The 21,809-nt window shown below is 42.5% G+C and overlaps 1 protein-coding gene across 1 annotated transcript; it reads left to right on the top strand.

Moving 5' to 3' along the window:
* The first annotated feature begins 429 nt into the window (after positions 1–429).
* LOC311237282 (myosin heavy chain, fast skeletal muscle-like) lies at positions 430–21,572 on the top strand. Its single transcript, XM_084325086.1, has 41 exons — positions 430–447; positions 1,068–1,112; positions 1,224–1,442; positions 1,533–1,676; positions 1,773–1,929; positions 2,015–2,042; positions 2,140–2,248; positions 2,352–2,444; positions 2,532–2,595; positions 2,675–2,773; positions 2,900–3,003; positions 3,544–3,682; positions 4,727–4,845; positions 5,038–5,187; positions 5,280–5,450; positions 5,545–5,845; positions 6,064–6,128; positions 6,221–6,308; positions 6,430–6,547; positions 6,632–6,755; positions 7,442–7,578; positions 7,668–7,923; positions 8,041–8,283; positions 8,372–8,548; positions 16,426–16,571; positions 16,700–16,790; positions 17,269–17,658; positions 17,742–17,868; positions 17,951–18,069; positions 18,165–18,361; positions 18,455–18,638; positions 18,726–18,891; positions 19,007–19,131; positions 19,272–19,580; positions 19,877–20,080; positions 20,172–20,297; positions 20,484–20,654; positions 20,764–20,868; positions 20,993–21,088; positions 21,188–21,319; positions 21,438–21,572. Exons 3-41 carry the CDS (start codon positions 1,236–1,238, stop codon positions 21,456–21,458), a joined length of 5,802 nt encoding a protein of 1,933 aa, XP_084181212.1. The 5' UTR covers positions 430–447; positions 1,068–1,112; positions 1,224–1,235; the 3' UTR covers positions 21,459–21,572.
* The last annotated feature ends 237 nt before the right edge of the window (positions 21,573–21,809 follow it).

The following is a 21,809-nucleotide window of genomic DNA, read 5'->3' as shown; positions in this document are numbered from 1 at the left end:
AAGATGCTATATTATGTTATTATATATTAGGATATATTATATCAATCAACAATTATTGAACCTTAATTATGAAAACACACGTGTTATCTTGTTGATTGTAATATTTTGTAATTGTATTAACTATTATTGCAGCATTAAACCCGCTGATTGCAAACATTAAACATGTTGTATATGAATTCAGCATTTGCCAGATTGTTGGATCTAAGCATGATAACTCAAAGTATCTTCAAATAAATGAAATACAAATTAAATAAATCGATCTGGTATGATCTAGCACCACAGTAGTGGGTGATGATAAAAAAAAAAGGCAAATATACATCAAAAACCATTTGACCCTTTTGAGGAGATACCCACATTTAGTTTTTGCTTGGCTTGCAGAGTGAGCTCTATATAAGACAGTTGAGAGAGAGATGGAGGTAGTGGAGTGGAGATCTGTTCCAGCTGGTGGTAAGTGACACAGATGCTTCAGCTGCCATTCACAGTGAAGTAATTGCATGGGAGATGTTTCAGTGCTATACATGTTGACTGATACAATTTATTTCATATCATATCACAATATTTGTCTTAGTTTTAAATGTATAATGGTATTTTATAGTATAAAGTTTTCCAGTACAAATTACTATGTGACATACTATATTTGTATGTCTTTAACTTTTAATAACATTGTCATTACATTTCATTCAAAATTGTCTATATTATTTTTCTTTTTTAAATACTATGCAAGGAACACATTTTTAACTAAAAGTAAACTAAACATAATTAACTAAAACATGCAGTATTTTGTATGTATATACACAGTAAATATATTATGTATATATCATGAATGACGGTATAGTAAAAATCCATACCTTTGACGGTATACCTTCATATTCGGTATATCTGTCATCCTTCAAATAATTGTATGTTGGGGAAAGAACATGGACTGATTTAGAATCTGTGAGTCAAGGATAAACATAATTGTATCCATAATTCAGTGTGATCAAATTGAAATGCATATACTGGGGGGAAAAACATATAACTCAAGTAATAACGGAATAACATTAATACATGATTATTCTCCCAAGCAGGGTTCTACATTGTGAAAGGTTCTTCTGTGATCAGGTAGCAACAAGGTAAGATTTTAGTTGGTTAAAAAAACATGGTATATTTTTCTCAGTCAAATATAAAAGCAGCATGTTTGTTAGTTTTAATCTTATGTAAATAATTTTTTTGTCTGTTGACAGGAAGCCGCCACCATGAGTACAGACGCGGAGATGGCCATTTATGGCAAGGCCGCCATATACCTCCGTAAGCCAGAGGCTGAGAGGCTTGCAGCTCAGACCGCACCCTTTGATGCAAAGGCCGCTGCTTACGTGGCTGATAAGGAGGAGCTGTACCTCAAATGTACCATCATGAAGAAAGATGGTGCCAAAGTCACTGTCAAAGTGCATGACACTCAGGAGGTAAAGTAGGCTGAATTGTTTCATACAGAATTCAAAGCAATACAACTTGCAGATGAGTCGGTAAACTGAAATTGTGTTTCTGTATTTCAGGAGAAAACCGTTAAGGAGGATGATGTTCACCCTATGAACCCTCCCAAGTATGACAAAATTGAGGACATGGCCATGATGACCCATCTCAATGAAGCCTCTGTGTTGTATAACCTCAAAGAACGTTATGCCGCATGGATGATCTACGTAAGATATTCTCAAATATGAGTAAAAGGTGCAATATTAAATAATTACCGTTAGTTAGCCTACTATAAATGTTCCTGAATGTCTATTCCCCTTCAGACCTACTCTGGGCTGTTCTGTGCCACTGTGAACCCCTACAAGTGGCTCCCAGTGTACGATGCAGATGTTGTAAATGCCTACAGAGGCAAGAAGCGTATGGAGGCCCCACCCCACATCTTCTCTGTCTCTGACAACGCATTTCAGTTCATGCTTACTGGTATGCTCTGGTCAAGAAAATCCTATGAATTATTATTTTTGATTTGGTTAAACAGATAAGAAATATCTTGCTTTACCTTTCACAGATAGGGAGAACCAGTCTGTTCTTATCACGTAAGTATCTCATCTATTGTTCATCAAAAATATCAATATAATAAAAATAATTTAAATTAGTTTGTGAGTTTATCTTAATTCAATTATCTGTACACAGTGGAGAATCTGGTGCTGGAAAGACTGTGAACACCAAGCGTGTCATCCAGTACTTTGCCACAATTGCAGTAGCTCCTGGTGGAGAGAAGAAGAAAGAATCAAAGATGCAGGTAAAATACTGTGAGAATATTCTGAAAATGGAAACCACAGACATTTTAACAAAGAATGGAAATGTACTGATATGATTGTTCAAATGTGACATTTTAATTATAGGGCTCACTGGAGGATCAGATCATTGCAGCCAATCCCTTGCTGGAGAGTTATGGTAATGCAAAGACCGTGAGGAATGACAACTCCTCTCGCTTTGTAAGTTGGATATTTAATTTTCTATCAAATATCACTTGGGCATTACTTGGTTATACAATAATAACACTGTTGTGTTCTTCTGAAAAGGGTAAATTCATCAGAATCCACTTCCTCCCATCTGGCAAACTGTCCAGTGCTGATATTGAAACATGTAAGTATAACATTCACATACAAAATAAACAAGTGACATTATTAGTAGGCTAGATATTTATTATGATCAAACCTCATAGATCTGCTGGAGAAGTCCAGAGTGACCTTCCAGCTTCCAGATGAGAGAGGCTACCACATCTTCTACCAGATGATGACCAACCACAAGCCTGAGCTGATTGGTGAGCTGAATAACTGATTAACCGATAACTGATATAACTAATAATTGTCAACAACAATGGTCCATAATCATTGGACGGAAGTAGATCCTGTCTAACTCATTTGATTCTATGTGTTTTCTGCACCAGAAATGACTCTCATCACCAACAACCCCTATGACTTCCCCATGTGCAGTCAGGGTCAGATCACTGTGGCCAGCATTAATGACAACGAGGAGCTGGATGCCACTGATGTGAGTGATGTGTAGTAATACCTTTTTGTACAGATGTTCCAACTTATTATATTATTTTATGTTTAAATGTTATTTTAAGAATAATTACAGTACATACAGTATGCAGTTTCTCAAATTGCCATAAGATGGTAAATGATAGAGACACGTTACTTAGAATTTACATGACCCGTCAGATGGTTTGTTACACAGAAGAACCATCTGGGAAGTAAGTAGTTAGCATGAATTTTCAAGATGGAAAGCAAGTCAATACATTGCATTAAAGCAACAGCAATAATTGCTTATCCACTTATCAAAACATTTTAAATAAAAAAACCTAGTTGTCCTGAAGGAAGCACTATGGAGCTTAAATTATAGAAGTCCTTCATTTTCACACCACAATTCGAATTGACAAAAAACGTTGCTGACATATCCAGCTTTCCTTGCTCTACATGTGTGCCTTTATCGCCCTAGTCCACAATAAAGCTCTTGGTCACTTTTCTGCATGTGGTTGACATTCTTATATATTTTTTCTTTTACTTATTTTAACTTATTTTCATACAGGAAGCCATTGACATTCTGGGCTTTGTTGGTGAAGAGAAGAATTATATCTGGAAGCTGACTGGTGCTGTGCTTCACCATGGCAACATGAAGTTCAAGCAGAAGCAGCGTGAGGAGCAGGCTGAGCCTGATGGCAATGAGGGTGAGTATTAAAAGATAGGTTCACTATTTTTCAAACCAGCTCTTCACAATTTCAATCTCGCACAATCTCACTGATAGCTTTAGTGTTCAGAGACATACCCCTTCACTGCTGCAGCTGATCAGCAGGCTGAGTATTAAAACATAGGTTCACTATTTTTCAAACCAATGTTGTTTCCCATCATTTATAATCATGCATAGCAAAATCTCACTGATAGATTTAGTGTTGAGAAAAATACCCCTCCACTGCAGCTTCTCTGGACTTAACACAGTAAAATTATGGCTTTAATTTAAAAGTTTAGACCTTCAAAAACCATGATAAATCTACCTTTTGAACTCACAGTATATGTTTACAGTATATGTTTGACTGAAACACAAACCATGCTTTCTATCAGGTTATATTGACTTAATATTGTAAATATGTTCCCTTGGCTACATCCACGCAATAAACAAACATTGTGCTCCTAGATTTTTCTCCCCCAAGAGGAAAAACTATAGTTTAATCAAAGGAAAGACAAACTTTTTAGAATTAGCCGTAACTCCAATGTAATACATACATACTACAAGAGACAAGATACAAAATCACACTCTGTTAAGCCGAGGGAAAGCGTTCAGACTGGTAATGATGAATGGGTTCGGATTGGGCATTTATTGGAGGATGCTGCTTACACTAAAAAACATACATTGTGGTAATTTTTGTATCTTGTTCTAAAATAACATTATGATAGTTTGAGCAAGTGTCATGCAACATTTTTGGAGGAAAACATTTCCAGTCATACAATTCTGACTTTCACACAGGCACATTTGCCTTGGGCTCTGTTTTTGTTCAAGTATTATATTCCATCTTTGTTTTGCTAGTGTGACTCTATGGCATTATGCTGTCTCTTTACTATGGTGAAGCCTAGGCATTATGCTGTCCTTTTTCTATGCTAATGTAACTCTATGACATTATGGTGTCTCTTTGCTATGCTAGTGTAAGTCTATGGCATGAATCGTGAATCCAATATTCCTGGATTTTCTCCTGAATGCGTTTTATACAAAATTTCAGAGGCTGACAAAATCGCCTACCTTTTGGGCCTGAACTCTGCTGACATGCTGAAGGGTCTGTGCTACCCCAAAGTGAAGGTCGGAAACGAGTATGTCACCAAGGGACAGACTGTGCCTCAGGTGAGCAAGATACATTACATCCTTCCCCTTCTATGTATTTCATACACAGGTCACAGCAAATATGTTGCTTCACATTTACACTATTTCCAAAGTAACATTTTGGAGAGTGTGTGCAAGTGGCAGACTGACAGCATTGGAGTGCTAATGTATGTAGATACATGCATTTTAATTCAATCAAATCACTTTTTTCAGGTCAATAACTCTGTTATGGCCCTGGCCAAGTCCATCTATGAGAGGATGTTCTTGTGGATGGTCATCCGTATCAACCAGCAGCTGGACACAAAGATGCCAAGATCGTCTTACATTGGTGTGCTGGACATTGCTGGTTTTGAGATCTTTGATGTAAGTATGCAATTATAGCAATCTATGGACTCCTTAATTTCATGGAAAGACATATAATATATGTCATGGAATATATTTTCAACCACTGACAGTACAACAGCATGGAGCAGCTTTGCATCAACTTCACCAATGAGAAACTGCAACAGTTCTTCAACCACACCATGTTTGTCCTGGAGCAAGAGGAGTACAAGAAGGAGGGTATTATCTGGGAGTTCATTGACTTCGGAATGGACTTGGCTGCCTGCATTGAACTCATTGAGAAGGTACACCATAACGTTGTGACTTATTAAAATATTCCTTAGAATGACACAAGGTGTGTCTAAATTATCTGTATATCTCTTTTCCACTTTTATATAGCCCATGGGCATCTTCTCCATCCTTGAAGAGGAGTGCATGTTCCCCAAGGCATCTGACTCTAGCTTCAAGAACAAGCTGTTTGACCAACATCTTGGCAAGAACAAAGCATTTGAGAAACCAAAACCTGCCAAGGGCAAGGCTGAGGCCCACTTCTCCATGGTCCACTATGCTGGAACTGTGGATTACAACGTCACTGGATGGCTGGACAAGAACAAGGATCCACTGAACGATTCTGTGGTCCAGCTTTACCAGAAGTCTTCCGTTAAACTGCTGCCTTTACTGTATCCTCCTGTAGTTGAAGGTACGTCATTATGAGAAATAAACTTTTAAGTGTGATTATTAAATGTTTTACTTTGATCTAAGAGACAATTATCTCAACTTTTAACTATCCTCTGTGTCTGTGAATGTATTTTCAATACTATTAATTCAATTAGATTGTCCAACAAAAATGTCCAGCATAATTAGATTTAGATAATAATGTTGAATTTATAAACTGATGACGTATTATCCAATCAACAGAGAAGGGAGGCAAGGGAGGCAAGAAGAAGGGTGGCTCCATGCAGACTGTGTCCTCCCAGTTCAGGGTAAGATGTAACAACAACACTGTGACTTTTTGGAATTAAATACAATTAATTGCTTTTCATGAATAATATTTGGTTTTGATATGTATCTACAGGAGAACTTGGGCAAGCTGATGACCAACTTGAGGGCCACCCATCCTCACTTTGTGCGTTGCCTGATTCCCAATGAGTCTAAGACTCCAGGTACACTAACAGTTAACATAATGTTTGTGTCTTATTATGATGTGCTTTAGTGATTTAGTGTAGTGTAGATGTAATGAGTCATTACATTGTCGTAATAATCATGAAAAAATCTTCTCTGTAGGTCTGATGCAGAACTTCCTGGTTATCCACCAGCTGAGGTGTAATGGTGTACTGGAGGGTATCAGAATCTGCAGAAAGGGATTCCCCAGCAGAATTATCTATGCTGACTTCAAGCAGAGGTATCCATGGCATTAACTCTCAACAAACTTTGAAACTTACAACTGCCTAAGTGCTGAACATGACCATGAACTCTTTCACAAAAGGTACAAAATACTGAATGCCAGTGTCATCCCTGATGGTCAGTTCATGGACAACAAGAAGGCCTCTGAGAAGCTGCTTGGTTCAATTGATGTGGAACACGAAGACTACAAGTTTGGGCACACCAAGGTAAATAAAATACAAAATGTTAATTGACAGTTTTCCATTTATTTCCAAATATACACTTTTTCATCATCTAATCACAATGCTATTATTTCCGCTGTAAGGTAAAAATAGCCATATAATGTTGTGATACTAAACAAACCTTGCATGTATAATTCAGATCACAGTAGTGTATAAGTATTAAGTAATCACCAAAAAGTAATGTGTCAGAGGAAAGCAACATTTGTGATTGGAAGGTCAAGAAAAAAGGGCAAAGGCTGGGAAATATCAATTGGAAAGCAAAGTAGCTCAGAACTGTGGATGATATGTGCAAGCCAAAGCGGAGAGCACAATATTATATAGGTTCATTAGCATTCAAAATGATGTCCAATGATTTTTAAAATTAGCAATATGAAACAAAAGCAAAATAATACAAGCTGCCAAAATAATACAAATGTCACTTTATATTCTGACAATTTCAAACAAACGTATGTGTGAAAGCGACCTAAGTTTGGATTATCTTAAATTTGATTTTGACATTGTTGGAGATGAATATGAAGTGAATGGAATCTAGTAGGTAGGGAAATTAATCACATGATAACTGTTTCAGTGATAATGTCATATAGGAAAAATCCATGCCTGAGAATTCTGGAATTATCCCATTAATAAAAACCAACAAAGTCATATATGAATATGTCATTCATCTTATTCAGGTGTTCTTCAAAGCTGGTCTGCTGGGTGTCCTTGAGGAGATGAGAGATGAGAAGCTGGCTAGTCTGGTCAGAATGACTCAGTCTCTTTGCCGTGGTTTCCTCATGAGGAGGGAGTTTGTGAAGATGATGGCGAGAAGGCATGTTGAAAACAACCACATTCTACATTGTTATGTTAAGAAATATGCTAAAACGAATTTATTATATAACAGCAACTATTTTTTCACAGGGAAGCTATTTATTCCATCCAATACAACATCCGCTCATTCATGAATGTCAAACACTGGCCATGGATGAAGGTTTACTACAAGATCAAGCCTCTTCTGAAGACTGCTGAGACTGAGAAGGAGCTGTCTAACATGAAGGAGAACTATGAGAAGATGAAGACAGACCTGGCCACTGCTCTGGCTAAGAAGAAGGAACTGGAGATGAAGATGGTGTCTCTTCTCCAAGAGAAGAATGATCTGTCGCTGCAAGCTGCATCTGTAAGTAGACTTCAACTGTCTAGAAAACTGTCTGTTTTGATATATCATGTCAATTATGAACTGTCTCTCTGTTTTTGTCATAATAGAGAATAATATTGTCTTATTATTGTGCCCTAGGAATCAGATAATCTGTCAGATGCTGAGGAGAGATGTGAGGGACTTATCAAGAGTAAGATCCAGCTTGAGGCCAAACTCAAAGAGACAACTGAGAGACTGGAAGATGAGGAGGAAATTAATGGTGAGCTGACTGCCAAGAAGAGGAAACTGGAGGACGAATGCTCTGAGCTCAAGAAGGACATTGATGACCTGGAGCTTACCTTGGCCAAAGTGGAGAAGGAGAAACATGCCACTGAGAACAAGGTTCATAAGTATTCACTCTGGCTAACTTATCAAACAATAATGTAAAAATCATTCATTTATGATAACATGATTTGTTTTCCTTATTCAGGTGAAGAACCTGACTGAGGAAATGGCCTCTCAGGATGAGAGCGTTGCTAAGCTGACAAAGGAGAAGAAAGCCCTCCAAGAGGCACATCAGCAGACTCTTGATGACCTGCAGGCAGAGGAAGACAAAGTCAACACTCTGACCAAGGCCAAGACCAAGCTTGAGCAGCAAGTGGATGATGTGAGTTATGAGTTCTATCAAAATGTTGAAGAAAACAAGCAGGACATTTGAGATGAGCTCCGACCAATTTCTCTTCAGGAAATGTTATGTAGAAGGGTGGATTATCCCTAATTTAAGAGAGTGGATATGAACTGTCTTCAGGTAGTGGGAGCACAGCAGATCAGCGTCCGGCTGAGCCCCCAACTGTAGTGTAAGAGTATTAGAATTGGGATTTAGCAGAGGGATGGATGGGGCCTAGGGTTTACTAACCTAGGGGTTCTACGCTGGTCCTTCTTGCCTTCCCGGGCGACCATAGTATTTCCTCACACACCCCACTTCCCTTAATACGTCCCACACCCTCTCACACCCGGTGGCAGTGATGGTAAATAATATGATTTCTCCCCAAAGCAGTACCTTTCCTTGTTGACTGGTGAAGACCTGTACAGAGCACCTGCCCCAATTGCACATAGACCGTAGGGAAGAAGGGGTTAAGCAGTAATACACATTCACAGTAATTGACACACACACAATGATCCCATTTCTACGCCTCTCCTTTTATATAAAGCGGGCATGCATTCAGTCCCTGTAAGGGTTAATATTCTTTTCATTCACCCGTAGGGAGAGAGAGGGTAATGGCGATCTCCGCAAGCTATTCAATGGGGAAAATTATCAATATACCTTGGTGCTGTCTGCACAATTTAATCACACAACACATGTAACCAGAAAATTAAGTGGGCCCACAGTTGAAACAAAAAGCCTATCTAAGCCGGCATTACCCAAAACAACAAACGTCGGGGCGCCCCTAGTCACTGGTGCACGTGTCCGCTCAAAGTATTTATTCTCTTCGCCCTTAGATGGCATGCTCTCGAAAAGGGGAATGTTCGCCGATCATGTTCCAGAGCACTTGGAGCGCTAACAGTACCTGGTCTGAGTGTACCAACCGAGTGCTGTTCCGTCCCCAAAACGAATGTTTGGGGCGTGGGTTGGCTGTCAAACGGCCCCGCATGATACACAGGAGAGCTGGCTGGGCTGGTGGTAAACAGGTGCAGGCTGCAGGCGAGTAGAGCCCCGTGCCGTCGGGCGGCGGCGTCTGCTTCGAGGGCTGGAAACGGCGTGGCGACGCGTGGAGCTAACCAGGTTACTAGTCCTATACTTGAAGCTAAGCTGTGGTCAGTGCGACCCCCTAGTCTTTCGCCTATACATTCCTAAACGCAGCGCGTGGCATATCGACAGTACAGTCCGGCAGTCGAACGTCTTCTTCTTGGTTCAAACGTACCCTAAGCACTATACTGGGAAGCTAAACTTTCGCATATGACGTTACTATCCCACCCTGTGGCAGGACTCGTATTTTGTGTGTCTTTATTATCAGGAGCACTTGGTCCACACGTCTGCTTCTTCACTGGAAAACGATGAAGAGGTCGTCCCACTGTATGAGCTCCTCCTTCAGCCAGCCTCTTCTTCACCTGTTGTCACCAGCCCAACATCGCACCAGCTCCCCCTGGCGACAGTCCAGCGCTATGTCCCACTACTAAATGTCAATATTAGGATATGGAGAATCAAGACGGGTCAGCGAGTTACACAACGTTATCATGAACACAGTAGAGTACCAGGAATTAGACACATTGAATTATGGTTGGACATATTCACGTGTCTATATATCCCCCTACTTTAAACTTGCCAAGTCCCAATGCAAGTTACACAACCCCCCCATTTAGTGGAGTTACTCAATTAGTCCTTACACCAACAATTTCGCAAACATTTTCACAATTCGCAAACACTGTTCACAGAACACACTCTTGAGCACATAGTCGTGATGATACCTGGCATGTAATCGACCTCTAGTACTCCTCTGTGGCCGGAGTGGTCCGACCCCCCCCTTTTCGGACCGCGTGTCTGAATCGTCCGTGGCCACCGACAGGTTGTCGGCAGCGGACAAGCCGTTCGCCTGAATCGGCCTCCTCGCCTCCACCTACGCCGTCCCCCCTTGCCCGGTGCAGGACCCCGGTAGCAACACGAGGGGATGTAGGGGGGGTGGAGTAACCAAGGTGGGAATCACCAGACTCGGAAGAGCTCTGTGAATGTTCATGCGTCCTCCGGGGAACCCGCGCGCACTTCCTTCCGCCTCGGGCAGTCCCGTTGGTGCATGTCCTGGGGCCCCGACCCTTCGGGAACACGTCTTGAGCCGGGCACACCGTTTACACTGTTGCATCCAGCCATTCACCTCGGCCGCCATCCCTGTCCAGTAATAGCCCCGCCCCATTAACCCTAGTGTCCCGCGTTTGCCAAAATGTCCCCCATGGTCATCTTGAGTCTCGTAGATGTGTCGCCGCAGCGTCTCCGGCACCACCAACTGTAGTATCTCCTCTTCATCTCAGAGATTGTGCAGACGGAAAAAGAGGGCTTCCTAGTGATCCCGGCGGAAGAAGTTTGTGCTCGCTTGAGCTGGGCTGCGCGTTGTCTGCCGGCCTCTGTCCGTGCTCGCCGGAGCCCCGAGGAGTGGACCGATCCGTCGGGGGTTCCAGTGGTCGGCGCAAGGCAGATAGCGGTCCAGAAGGGAGACAGCGGATATAGCTGGGACGAGTTACGGCAACTCCAAGTGGAAGTCCCGGAGGTGGGGCCCGTACGAGAGGCGGTGATGAAGGGGATCTGCCCCACCAGAGTGCAACTGCAAGAGGCGAGCCCGCTCCTGCGTAAGTTATACGGGCAGTGGGAACGGTTCCGTCTGCAGAATGAGGTGCTATTCAGGCGAGCACCGTCTGTCGGTCCAGGTGGCCTGCCAGGTCGTGGTATCGGGCCTTCAGAACCCCCACCTGTGTGGTCAAGTCCCTCATCGCTTCTGTTTGTCGCTCCAGTAGTGCCGCCTGGGCCTTGCACTCCTCCTGAAGCGCCTCATACTTCGCCGCCATTTCCTGCGCAGCGCGGGTCTGTTCCTCTGACATCTTTGGGTCTCCCTACCGGTCAAGTCAAGGAAGTGGGTTAGGATGTTGATCCTGTTTGTGACGCCAAATGTAGAAGGATGGATTATCCCTACTTTATGAGAGTGGATATGAACTGTCACCAGGTAGTGGGAGCACAGCAGATCTGGGTCCGGCTGAGCCCCCGACTGTAGTGTAAGAGTATTATAATTGAGATTTAGCAGAGGGATGGATGGGGCCTAGGGTTTACTAACCTAGGGGTTCTACACTGGTCCTTCTTGCCCTCCCGGGCGACCATAGTATTTCCTCACACACCCGCACTTCCCTTAATACGTCCCACACCCTCTCACACCCGGTGGCAGTGATGGTAAATAATATGATTTCTCCCCAAAGCAGTACCTTTCCTTGTTGACTGGTGAAGACCTGTACAGAGCACCTGCCCCAATTGCACATAGACCGTAGGGAAGAAGGGGTTAAGCAGTAATACACATTCACAGTAATTGACACACACACAATGATCCCATTTCTACGCCTCTCCTTTTATATAAAGCGGGCATGCATTCAATACACGGCACAATGCATGGCACTTGGATCTTACACTCCACGGTAATGAAACAGGTCCCCATAAGGGTTAATATTCTTTTCATTCACCCGTAGGGAGAGAGAGGGTAATGGCGAGCTCTGTGAGCTATTCAATGGGAAAAATTATCAATATACCTTGGTGCTGTCTGCACAACTTAATCACACAACACATGTAACCAGAAAATTAAGTGGGCCCACAGTTGAAACAAAAAGCCTATCTAAGCCGGCATTACCCAAAACAACAAACGTTGGGGCGCCCCTAGTCACTGGTGCACGTGTCTGCTCAAAGTATTTATTATCTTCGCTCTTAGAGGGTATGCTATCGAAAAGGGGAATGTTCGCCGATAATGTTCCAGAGCACTTGGAGCGCTAACAGTACCTTGTGTGAGTGTACAAACCGAGTGCTGTTCCGTCCCCACAATGAATGTTTGGGGGCGTGGGTTGGCCATCAAACGGCCCCGCGTGATACACAGGAGAGCTGGCTGGGATGGTGGTAAACAGGTGCAGGCTGCAGGCGAGTAGAGCCCTGTGCAGTCGGGCGGCGGCGTCTGCTTCGAGGGCTGGAAACGGTGTGGCGACGCGTGGAGCTAACCAGGTTACTAGTCCTATACTTGAAGCTAAGCTGTGGTCAGTGTGACCCCCTAGTCTTTCGCCTATACATTCCTAAACGCAGCGCGTGGCATATCGACAGTACAGTCCGGCAGTCGAATGTCTTCTTCTTGGTTCAAACGTACCCTAAGCACTATACTGGAAAGCTAAACTTTCTCATACGATGTTACTATCCCACCCCGTGGCAGGACTCGTATTTTGCGTGTCTTTATTATCAGGAGCTCTTGGTCCACACCAGGGGCGGATTTAGGATTGTAGGAGATCCGGGGCTTAGCCCAGATGGGCCCCCTTTTTTTTTTTTTTTTTTTTTTTTTTTTAATTTTCTTTTTTTTTTTTTTTTACTTTATTTTTTTTGGCAGGCAATGGGTGGTTTGGAAAGGCTCAGGCACGACCCCCTCCATGACAGATTTTTTTTGAATTTAATGAACCTGTACGTGCAATTTCCTGCAATATAGAGCCTTCAATCTTGACCAATAAAGCTGCTATTTTCACTATAAAACTCAGTTAACCATAACGTAGTTATGGTTAGATTTATATATTGGGGGGGGATATATCATATTTTCCATATAATCAAAAAGTGGTGGAGCAAGATTATACCTTTGCTCCCCCAAGTTCAATAGTGGGAGAGCAGAGATGCTCCGAATGCTCTTATGGCCAGGCGTCTATGATTCACTGATACAAAGTAAAATAGTGCAGTGCAATAAAATAGTTAGTAAAATAGAATAAAATAATGCAATAGTGCATTGCAATAAAATAGTTATCATCGTATTTAATCGGGAAGCCGGTAAGGAGTGCATTACAGTAGTCGAGTTGGCTTGAGATAAAGGCATGGATCTGGTTTTCAGCGTCCTTTTGATTTATAAATGGCCGTACTTTAGCTATGTTTCTAAGGTGGAAGAATTAAGTTTTTGTCAACTTGTTGATTGTGATTTAAAGCTTAGGTCTGAGCAGTGGTGCGTTATTGAAATCATCTGGGGTGACACGCACCACGTGCGCGCGCGCTCCCGCGAATGCGCATTTAGGCTATGGTTAGACTAGTGTATTCCTGGCGTTTTTTATACGTTTTTGACGACGTTTGATGTCCTATCTACACAGAAATGCGTTTTTTTGCGTTTTTTGTGGATACGGCTGAAACGCAAAATTGTGTTTGCGTTTGGAGATACGCAAAAAAAACGCTTCGACAACAGCGTGTAGTCAGCACGGAGCAGTTGTTGCGAAAACGCCCATGCGCAGTAGATACCATCTGCGTGCCCTTCCGGTGACAACAGTGTGTGTGTTTGGGACAGAGCTCCGTGTCCCAAATAGCTTCAGCTACCATGTGTTGTCAAGTTATTGTTATAAGGACCCCAGTCCAAGCTACAACAGTCTGCATTCCCTTAACAATTGTTTGTATTGAGCCGTATTGTATTGTACCCATATGCAATATGTTAAATAAAGTTTACATCCATTCATTCTGCTAGCATTACCGATTGCATGAGCAGCTGGCTAACGTGAGCTATCAGGATTCAGACCCTGTTAGCTCAGAGTTCCTCTTTCAACTTAACAAGCATTAAACAAAATGGCCCAGTCATCTATTCACCTTTGTTTAATACACACAGCGTTGTCTCTAATGTTATCTAACTACTGATAGCTCGCGATATCATCAGTTTTGGTGCTGGCTAATAGCGTGAGCTAACGTTAGCTTCTAGCCACAATGCTATATTGTTATAATGGCATACTCCATTGACGTTAGCATGCAGCTAACAATGCTACCGATCGTTTTTTAGACTAAACTATCCGCTCTTGGTGGTCACTTGTGTTGATGTTAGTTTTGTTTCATCAACAAATGACAGGCAGAACACACAGTGAATGTATCCGTTTTGTTTATTGCACTTTTATTAGGCTTTGCTGAAAAATTATTGCTGCATTGAGTAAACAAGATGGTGGCGCGGCATAGGCGCCTGCCTTATTGACATTTTCTTTGCTGGAGCTTCCACCAGGAAGTGTATTGGCACATTCGTTCTGATTGGTTGAAATTGCCTTCATGTTTGCCACCTACTGCCACCTACTGCTTTGGCAGTGTACTACATCAGTGTGCTCGGCTGACAAAAACGAAAAAAAAACGAAAGTGTGACTCGAGGCGCATGACGTCGCGGCGATACGCGGCGATACGTATAAGAAAACAATACGAAATGATATGAAAGGTGTAACCGCAGCCTTAATGTCCCCTCGCTTGGGCACAGACTAAAGACAGTGCCTAATTGCCTCTACGAATGGAATGTAACACGTCTTCACAAAGGTGTGAATGTGTCTGAGAACGTATTTAACACACCTGACGACCGGCGCTATTGATATGCAAATAGCGAGTGAGCTTGCACACCGTGCTACCCCGTCCCATGAACAACGCATGCCTGGGTCTGAGTCTACCATAACACCAAGACTTAACTCACTCAAATACAGTTAGCAGCTGGATAGACCACAGATGGAAATTAGCTTCTGCTAAATCTGGTGCAAACATATTTTCATGTAACAATGATGAATTGTAAAAAAAAAAAATAGATTCGGGGCTTTTCAGAATACATCCGGGGCTTGAGCCCAGGTAGCCACCCCCTAGCTCCGCCCCTGGTCCACACGTCTGCTTCCTTCACTGGAAAACGATGAAGAGGTCTTCCCGCTGTATGAGCTCCTCCTTCAGCCAGCCTCTTCTTCACCTGTTGTCACCAGCCCAACATCGCACCAGCTCCCCCTGGCGACAGTCCAGCGCTATGTCCCACTACTAAATGTCAATATTAGGATATGGAGTATCAAGACGGGTCAGCGAGTTACACAACATTATCATGAACACAGTAGAGTACCAGGAATTAGAGTTAGACACATTGAATTACGGTTGGACATATTCACGTGTCTACAGTTACATTTACTGTTTCTTGCTGCCTGGAAATGTGCTTCAACCTAAGCACTGTGTCCATTCTCTTTATGCAATTATGTAGACCAGTGTTGTAGACTAATGATAGCTGGATATATGTACAAAGTCGCATGTTGCAGCGGTTAGGTGGCGTAGCGGAGAACGCGTTTGTCACCAGCCCCGGAGCTGTGAGCTGGATTCGCCTGTTCGAATCCAGCTCACAGCTCCGGGGTTGTCACCAGCTTGGCTGGCCGTTCACACTAATACAATTGGCTGTATTAGAGGGTGGGAGAAGCTGGCGGGTGGGTCCGGGTTGTTGTAAACAGCGACTCCTACAGTTCGGTCGGGGCGCCTGCTAAGCGCGGATAGGACCTGAGAGGGATAGTGTGATCCTCCCACACGCTACGCCCTCTCAATGAGAATCCACGCTGCCAGGTGAAAAGAAGCGGTGATTGGCTGGACGTGTGTCGGAGGAAGCACGTGGTAGCCTCCACTCTCCCAGATGATCTGACTGTGGGGGGTAAGTGCGCAGCGACCAGGAAGGGATTGGGAATTGGCATACGACTAACATTGGGATGGGAGAAAATCGGAGGAAAATGGAGGGGGGAAAAGATCAATAATAAAAATAAAAAAAAGTCGCATGTCAAAGGGACTTGGTGTGTACAAGTTATTGCTTTTCAACATTGTACATTTGGGCTTTTGATAATAGAATGTAATGTTGCGCCATGATCTGGCCAACTGGCATGAAATTTGTTATGATCAGTTGACACACCAATATCTTTCATTATGTCTTGGCAAATATTGATTGACATTTTTGGGACAGTCCAAACAATAGACAAAGTTATACGATCAGCTTGGTTGCATCTAAAAATCATAATGTTGACCAATTTCTGAACATAATTTCACAGTTTGAAGGTTCTCTTGAGCAAGAGAAGAAGCTCCGCATTGACCTTGAGAGAGCCAAGAGGAAGCTTGAAGGTGACCTGAAACTGGCTCAAGAATCCATCATGGATCTGGAGAATGACAAGCAGCAGTCTGATGAGAAGATCAAGAAGTAATATATATTGGGTTTCACTTATATACTGTATTATATTCTCATGCATGACATAATATAACATATATGTGAAGATGAGGTAGATACACGCTGAAATATGACTATACCTTTTTTCATGAATCTTATAGGAAGGACTTTGAAACTTCCCAGTTGCTTAGCAAGATTGAGGATGAACAGTCCCTGGGTGCTCAGCTTCAGAAGAAGATCAAGGAGCTGCAGGTGAATAATATTTTATTTTAACTCTTTTGTATGTCATTGCTAAATATCCAATTCTGATTGGCTGAGAGGTGGGCAGTTATTTCTTGAATCCATCAAAGTAGTGCCAACAAGTAGTAGTTATCATTCTAAATCAATGCCAACATTTATAATGCAACTGACTATTGATTTTCAATTGGAATTTCTCTTGTAAATTACACTCAGAAAACAGATATTGCTAGCTAAAAGTTTAAATTTTGCAAAGTAAGACATTCCATATTATCCAGGTTTTGGTGAAAATTATATTATTTGATGGTAAGCGGTTTTATGAGTGATGAACTTGGAGTGACACAGTTTAAATGCCCTTTGTGCAGGAAAATGTCTGAAAACTCTTCTGACATTAAAATGTGCAACACCTGGCATCTCCTTCATTTTCCTTGAATGAACTAGTCAAGTCTATGAATTGCATGCATTGATTATATTAATATGATTCATTTTAAAGGCACGCATTGAAGAATTGGAGGAGGAGATTGAGGCTGAACGTGCTGCTCGTGCCAAGGTTGAGAAGCAGAGAGCTGACCTCTCCAGGGAACTGGAGGAGATCAGTGAGAGGCTTGAGGAGGCTGGTGGAGCCACTGCTTCCCAGATTGAGATGAACAAGAAGCGTGAGGCTGAGTTCCAGAAGCTGCGTCGTGACCTTGAGGAGTCCACCCTGCAGCATGAAGCCACCGCATCTGCTCTCCGCAAGAAGCAGGCTGACAGTGTTGCAGAGCTGGGAGAGCAGATCGACAACCTCCAGCGTGTCAAGCAGAAGCTGGAGAAGGAGAAGAGTGAATACAAGATGGAAATTGATGACCTCTCCAGCAACATGGAAGCTGTTGCTAAGGCCAAGGTATACTAATCTACACAGTACATATACATTCATCTGTAGAACACATGTTACAAATTACACAACCCATTCAATGTGATTAACAGGGAAATCTTGAGAAGATGAGCCGCACCCTTGAGGACCAACTTAGTGAACTGAAGGCCAAAAGCGACGAGAATGTGCGCCAGATAAATGATATCAGTGGTCAGAGAGCAAGACTTCTGACTGAGAATGGTGAGTTTTTTTTTTACTCTAGCATTTTCTTTTTTTACTCTTAACGTCTAACGATCTAAAATAAATCAAATTTCAAAACCAGGTGAGTTTGGTCGTCAGCTTGAAGAGAAAGAAGCCCTTGTCTCCCAGCTGACCAGAGGCAAGCAGGCCTTCACTCAGCAGATTGATGAGCTGAAGAGGCAGGTTGAGGAGGAGGTTAAGGTGAGTATAATCTTCTTAAAGAGGTATGACAGATATTTTTCTTTTAATTATTATTGTCTCGAATTAAATTTTACTTATTTCAATAACCTTTTTAGGCTAAGAATGCCCTTGCCCATGGTGTTCAATCAGCCCGCCATGACTGTGACCTGCTGAGGGAGCAGTTTGAGGAGGAGCAGGAGGCCAAGGCTGAGCTGCAGCGTGGAATGTCCAAGGCCAACAGTGAGGTGGCCCAGTGGAGGGCCAAGTATGAAACTGATGCTATCCAGCGTACAGAGGAGCTTGAGGAGGCAAAGTGAGCCAACATTGTTCTTTTTTTACTGTACATCACAACAAACAGAATTAATTACATTTCAGAACATTGTTACATTTAACAACTGTTCACCAGGAAAAAGCTGGCCCAGCGCCTTCAGGAGGCTGAGGAGCAGATTGAGGCTGTGAACTCCAAGTGTGCCTCTCTGGAGAAGACCAAACAGAGACTCCAGGGTGAGGTGGAGGACCTCATGATTGATGTGGAGAGGGCCAATGGTCTGGCTGCCAACCTTGACAAGAAGCAGAGGAACTTTGACAAGGTACATTGATATTCATGACTTTAAGGACATGTATTGAGAATTTTTGCCTCCGAATACTAGGTTACATTTCTTTAAATTACTTTGCAGGTCCTGGCTGAGTGGAAGCAGAAGTTCGAGGAGGGCCAGGCAGAGCTGGAGGGAGCTCAGAAAGAGGCTCGTTCTCTCAGCACTGAGGTATTCAAGATTAAGAACTCCTATGAGGAGGCTCTGGATCAGCTGGAGACCCTGAAACGCGAGAACAAGAACCTGCAGCGTGAGTCCGTTGAGAAAAATAACTGTTACTTAATACCATGATAGATGTAGATGAATACACTAGATAGGAACGCTGCAATGTAGTGTTTCTAATCCCTGTTTTGTGACATCTACAGAGGAGATCTCAGACCTGACTGAACAGATTGGTGAGACTGGAAAGAGCATCCATGAGCTGGAGAAGGCCAAGAAGACAGTGGAAACTGAGAAGTCAGAGATCCAGACAGCCCTTGAGGAAGCTGAGGTAAATACTATCTTAATGAAAGATATCTACATTATAATGTTATTTTGTTTGTAAATTCAGTTTTTACAGTTAATCAAATAATGTATATATATATACATTCGAAAGTGAACCAGGACTATATATTGGATGTATATTTTTAGGGAACACTGGAACATGAAGAGTCCAATATTCTGCGTGTCCAGCTGGAGCTCAACCAGATTAAGGGTGAGGTTGACAGGAAGCTGGCAGAGAAGGATGAGGAGATGGAGCAGATCAAGAGGAACAGCCAGAGGGTGATTGACTCCATGCAGGGCACTCTGGATTCTGAGGTCAGGAGCAGGAATGATACCCTGAGAATCAAGAAGAAGATGGAGGGAGACCTGAATGAGATGGAGATTCAGCTGAGTCATGCCAACCGCCAGGCTGCTGAGGCCCAGAAGTCACTGAGGAATGTTCAGGGACAGCTCAAGGTACTGGATGAGGAACCTTTGTATTACACTGTCACAGTATAATTCTCTATGCTAATTAATCAGTGATCCAAAATATGAAAGGTTTATATGTATGTCATATTCTTAATGGCTGTTTACATTTATTTTTGTATTACTGTTGATGTCCCCCACTTGCATGAGATACTGTAAATTAAGCTCCAATTCCACGGCTGCCTGAAGCTGAAAAGCATGTATGGCATACCCTTAATTGTTGTTTACATGTAGCCACATTCTGAACTTTTGTGATAATTTCAGTCACCTATGTCTTTTAACATTAGGATGCCCAACTGCACCTTGATGATGCTCTCAGAGCACAGGAAGACCTGAAGGAGCAGGCTTCCATGGTTGACCGTAGAAATGGACTCATGGTGGCTGAGATTGAGGAGCTGAGAGCTGGTCTGGAGCAGACAGAAAGAGGCCGCAAAGTGGCTGAGCAGGAACTGGTGGACGCCAGTGAGCGTCTTGGACTGCTGAACTCTCAGGTAAACAAACAACATTATCTGATCATGTGTTTCTTTGGGTTATGTGTGAGCCATCCTTGAAACTCTTATCTGTATAATGTTTTTATTTTAGAACACCAGCCTTCTGAACACCAAGAAGAAGATTGAGACTGACCTGGTCCAAGTCCAGGGTGAAGTAGATGACAGTGTTCAGGAAGCCAGGAATGCAGAGGAGAAGGCCAAGAAGGCCATCACTGATGTGGGTTTACATTTCATATGAGTTTCTTTATGGCCAAGAAGGCCATCACTGATGTGGGTTTACATGATTGTTTCTTTATGGCCAAGAAGGTCATCACTGATGATTTGGTTTCTTCATGTCATTTCAGTCAACAATGTAAAACAATTTCATGACATTTCTAGTGAATACAAATTATTTATCTTATAGGCTGCCATGATGGCTGAGGAGCTGAAGAAGGAGCAGGATACCAGCTCTCACCTGGAGAGGATGAAGAAGAACCTGGAGGTCACAGTCAAGGACCTTCAGCACCGCCTGGATGAGGCTGAGAATCTGGCCATGAAGAGAGGCAAGAAGCAGCTCCAGAAACTGGAATCCAGGGTAAGAGAAAATAATAGCCACATGTCACGATATATATCGCTGAACTAATGTAGTAATCTGTACAATTACAGAGAAAAGTGGATTCTTAATATTTTATTCAATTCTGAAGGTGCGTGAGCTGGAAGGAGAGGTTGAGGCTGAGCAGAGACGTGGAGTAGATGCTGTTAAAGGTGTCCGCAAATACGAGAGGAGAGTGAAGGAACTCACCTACCAGGTATGTCATGTTCACATTCATGACAAGTTGGTCATCATTAGTGTTTCTTTTGACTGAAGAAAAATATTCAACATCGATTGCTATCTCATTTAGCTGATTAATTTGATTTCCTTGCTTCCGTTAGACTGAGGAGGACAAGAAGAATGTTTCCAGGCTGCAAGATCTGGTCGACAAGCTGCAGCTGAAGGTTAAGACCTACAAGAGGACGGCTGAGGAATTGGTATGTTGTTTTAAGTCAAAATGCTCTACTTGTCTTTTTTCTGCTTTTCATTCTACTCTTAGTATTCCTAAGTAATACTGATCTATGAAACTTCCACAGGAGGAGCAGGCCAATGGTCACCTGTCCAAGTGCAGGAAGGTTCAGCATGAGCTGGAGGAGGCTGAGGAGCGTGCTGACATTGCTGAGTCCCAGGTCAACAAGCTGAGAGCTAAGACCCGTGACTCTGGCAAGGTGAATGTGAATAATGTTATCTGTGAACATACATACATTCATACAGTGAATTTTAAGTGTGATAAGACTCAAAACTTTCTATTCGATATTGTCTAAATGTCTTCCTTGTCCTTCGCAGGGAAAAGAAGCTGCTGAATAAGCCTCCTAATCCTGAACAATGGAAACATCTTATATATTGTACAGTAATATGACAACAGTGTCTACTGTATTCCAATAAATGTTGCTTTAAAATAGTTTTGCTTATCATTTGTTTCATTACCATGTCTAACCATACAATGTTTATTTGGTGTGGTCTGTCAAAGCTTCCCAGTTAGCAAAATGTACTGTAGGTGCTATTCTTGGCTCTCATTCTAGAATGACAGTCACCATTAAAAAGAAATGGACGAACATATAATCTCTATGTACAACACGATTGTATAAATGAACCATTGTGATACATTATGGCAGAATGTTTGACCTCGCTACTTGTTATTCACCTCATTGGCTAGAA

Source organism: Notolepis coatsorum (genome assembly GCF_963971535.1).
Source record: "Notolepis coatsorum genome assembly, chromosome: 11".
Taxonomy (NCBI): Eukaryota; Metazoa; Chordata; class Actinopteri; order Aulopiformes; family Paralepididae; genus Notolepis; species Notolepis coatsorum.
Note: the sequence above shows the minus strand (reverse complement) of the source record. Positions and strands in the feature narration are given on the sequence as shown.

What these genes read in the sequence shown, in the direction of transcription:
- LOC311237282 (XM_084325086.1), top strand. Translation starts at nt 1,236, where the DNA reads ATGAGTACAGACGCGGAGATGGCCATTTATGGCAAGGCCGCCATATAC. An exon ending in AACCAGTCTGTTCTTATCAC is followed by an intron (nt 2,043 to 2,139) that starts GTAAGTATCTCA and finishes ATCTGTACACAG; the next exon opens with TGGAGAATCTGGTGCTGGAA. An exon ending in GTGAAGATGATGGCGAGAAG is followed by an intron (nt 7,579 to 7,667) that starts GCATGTTGAAAA and finishes ATTTTTTCACAG; the next exon opens with GGAAGCTATTTATTCCATCC.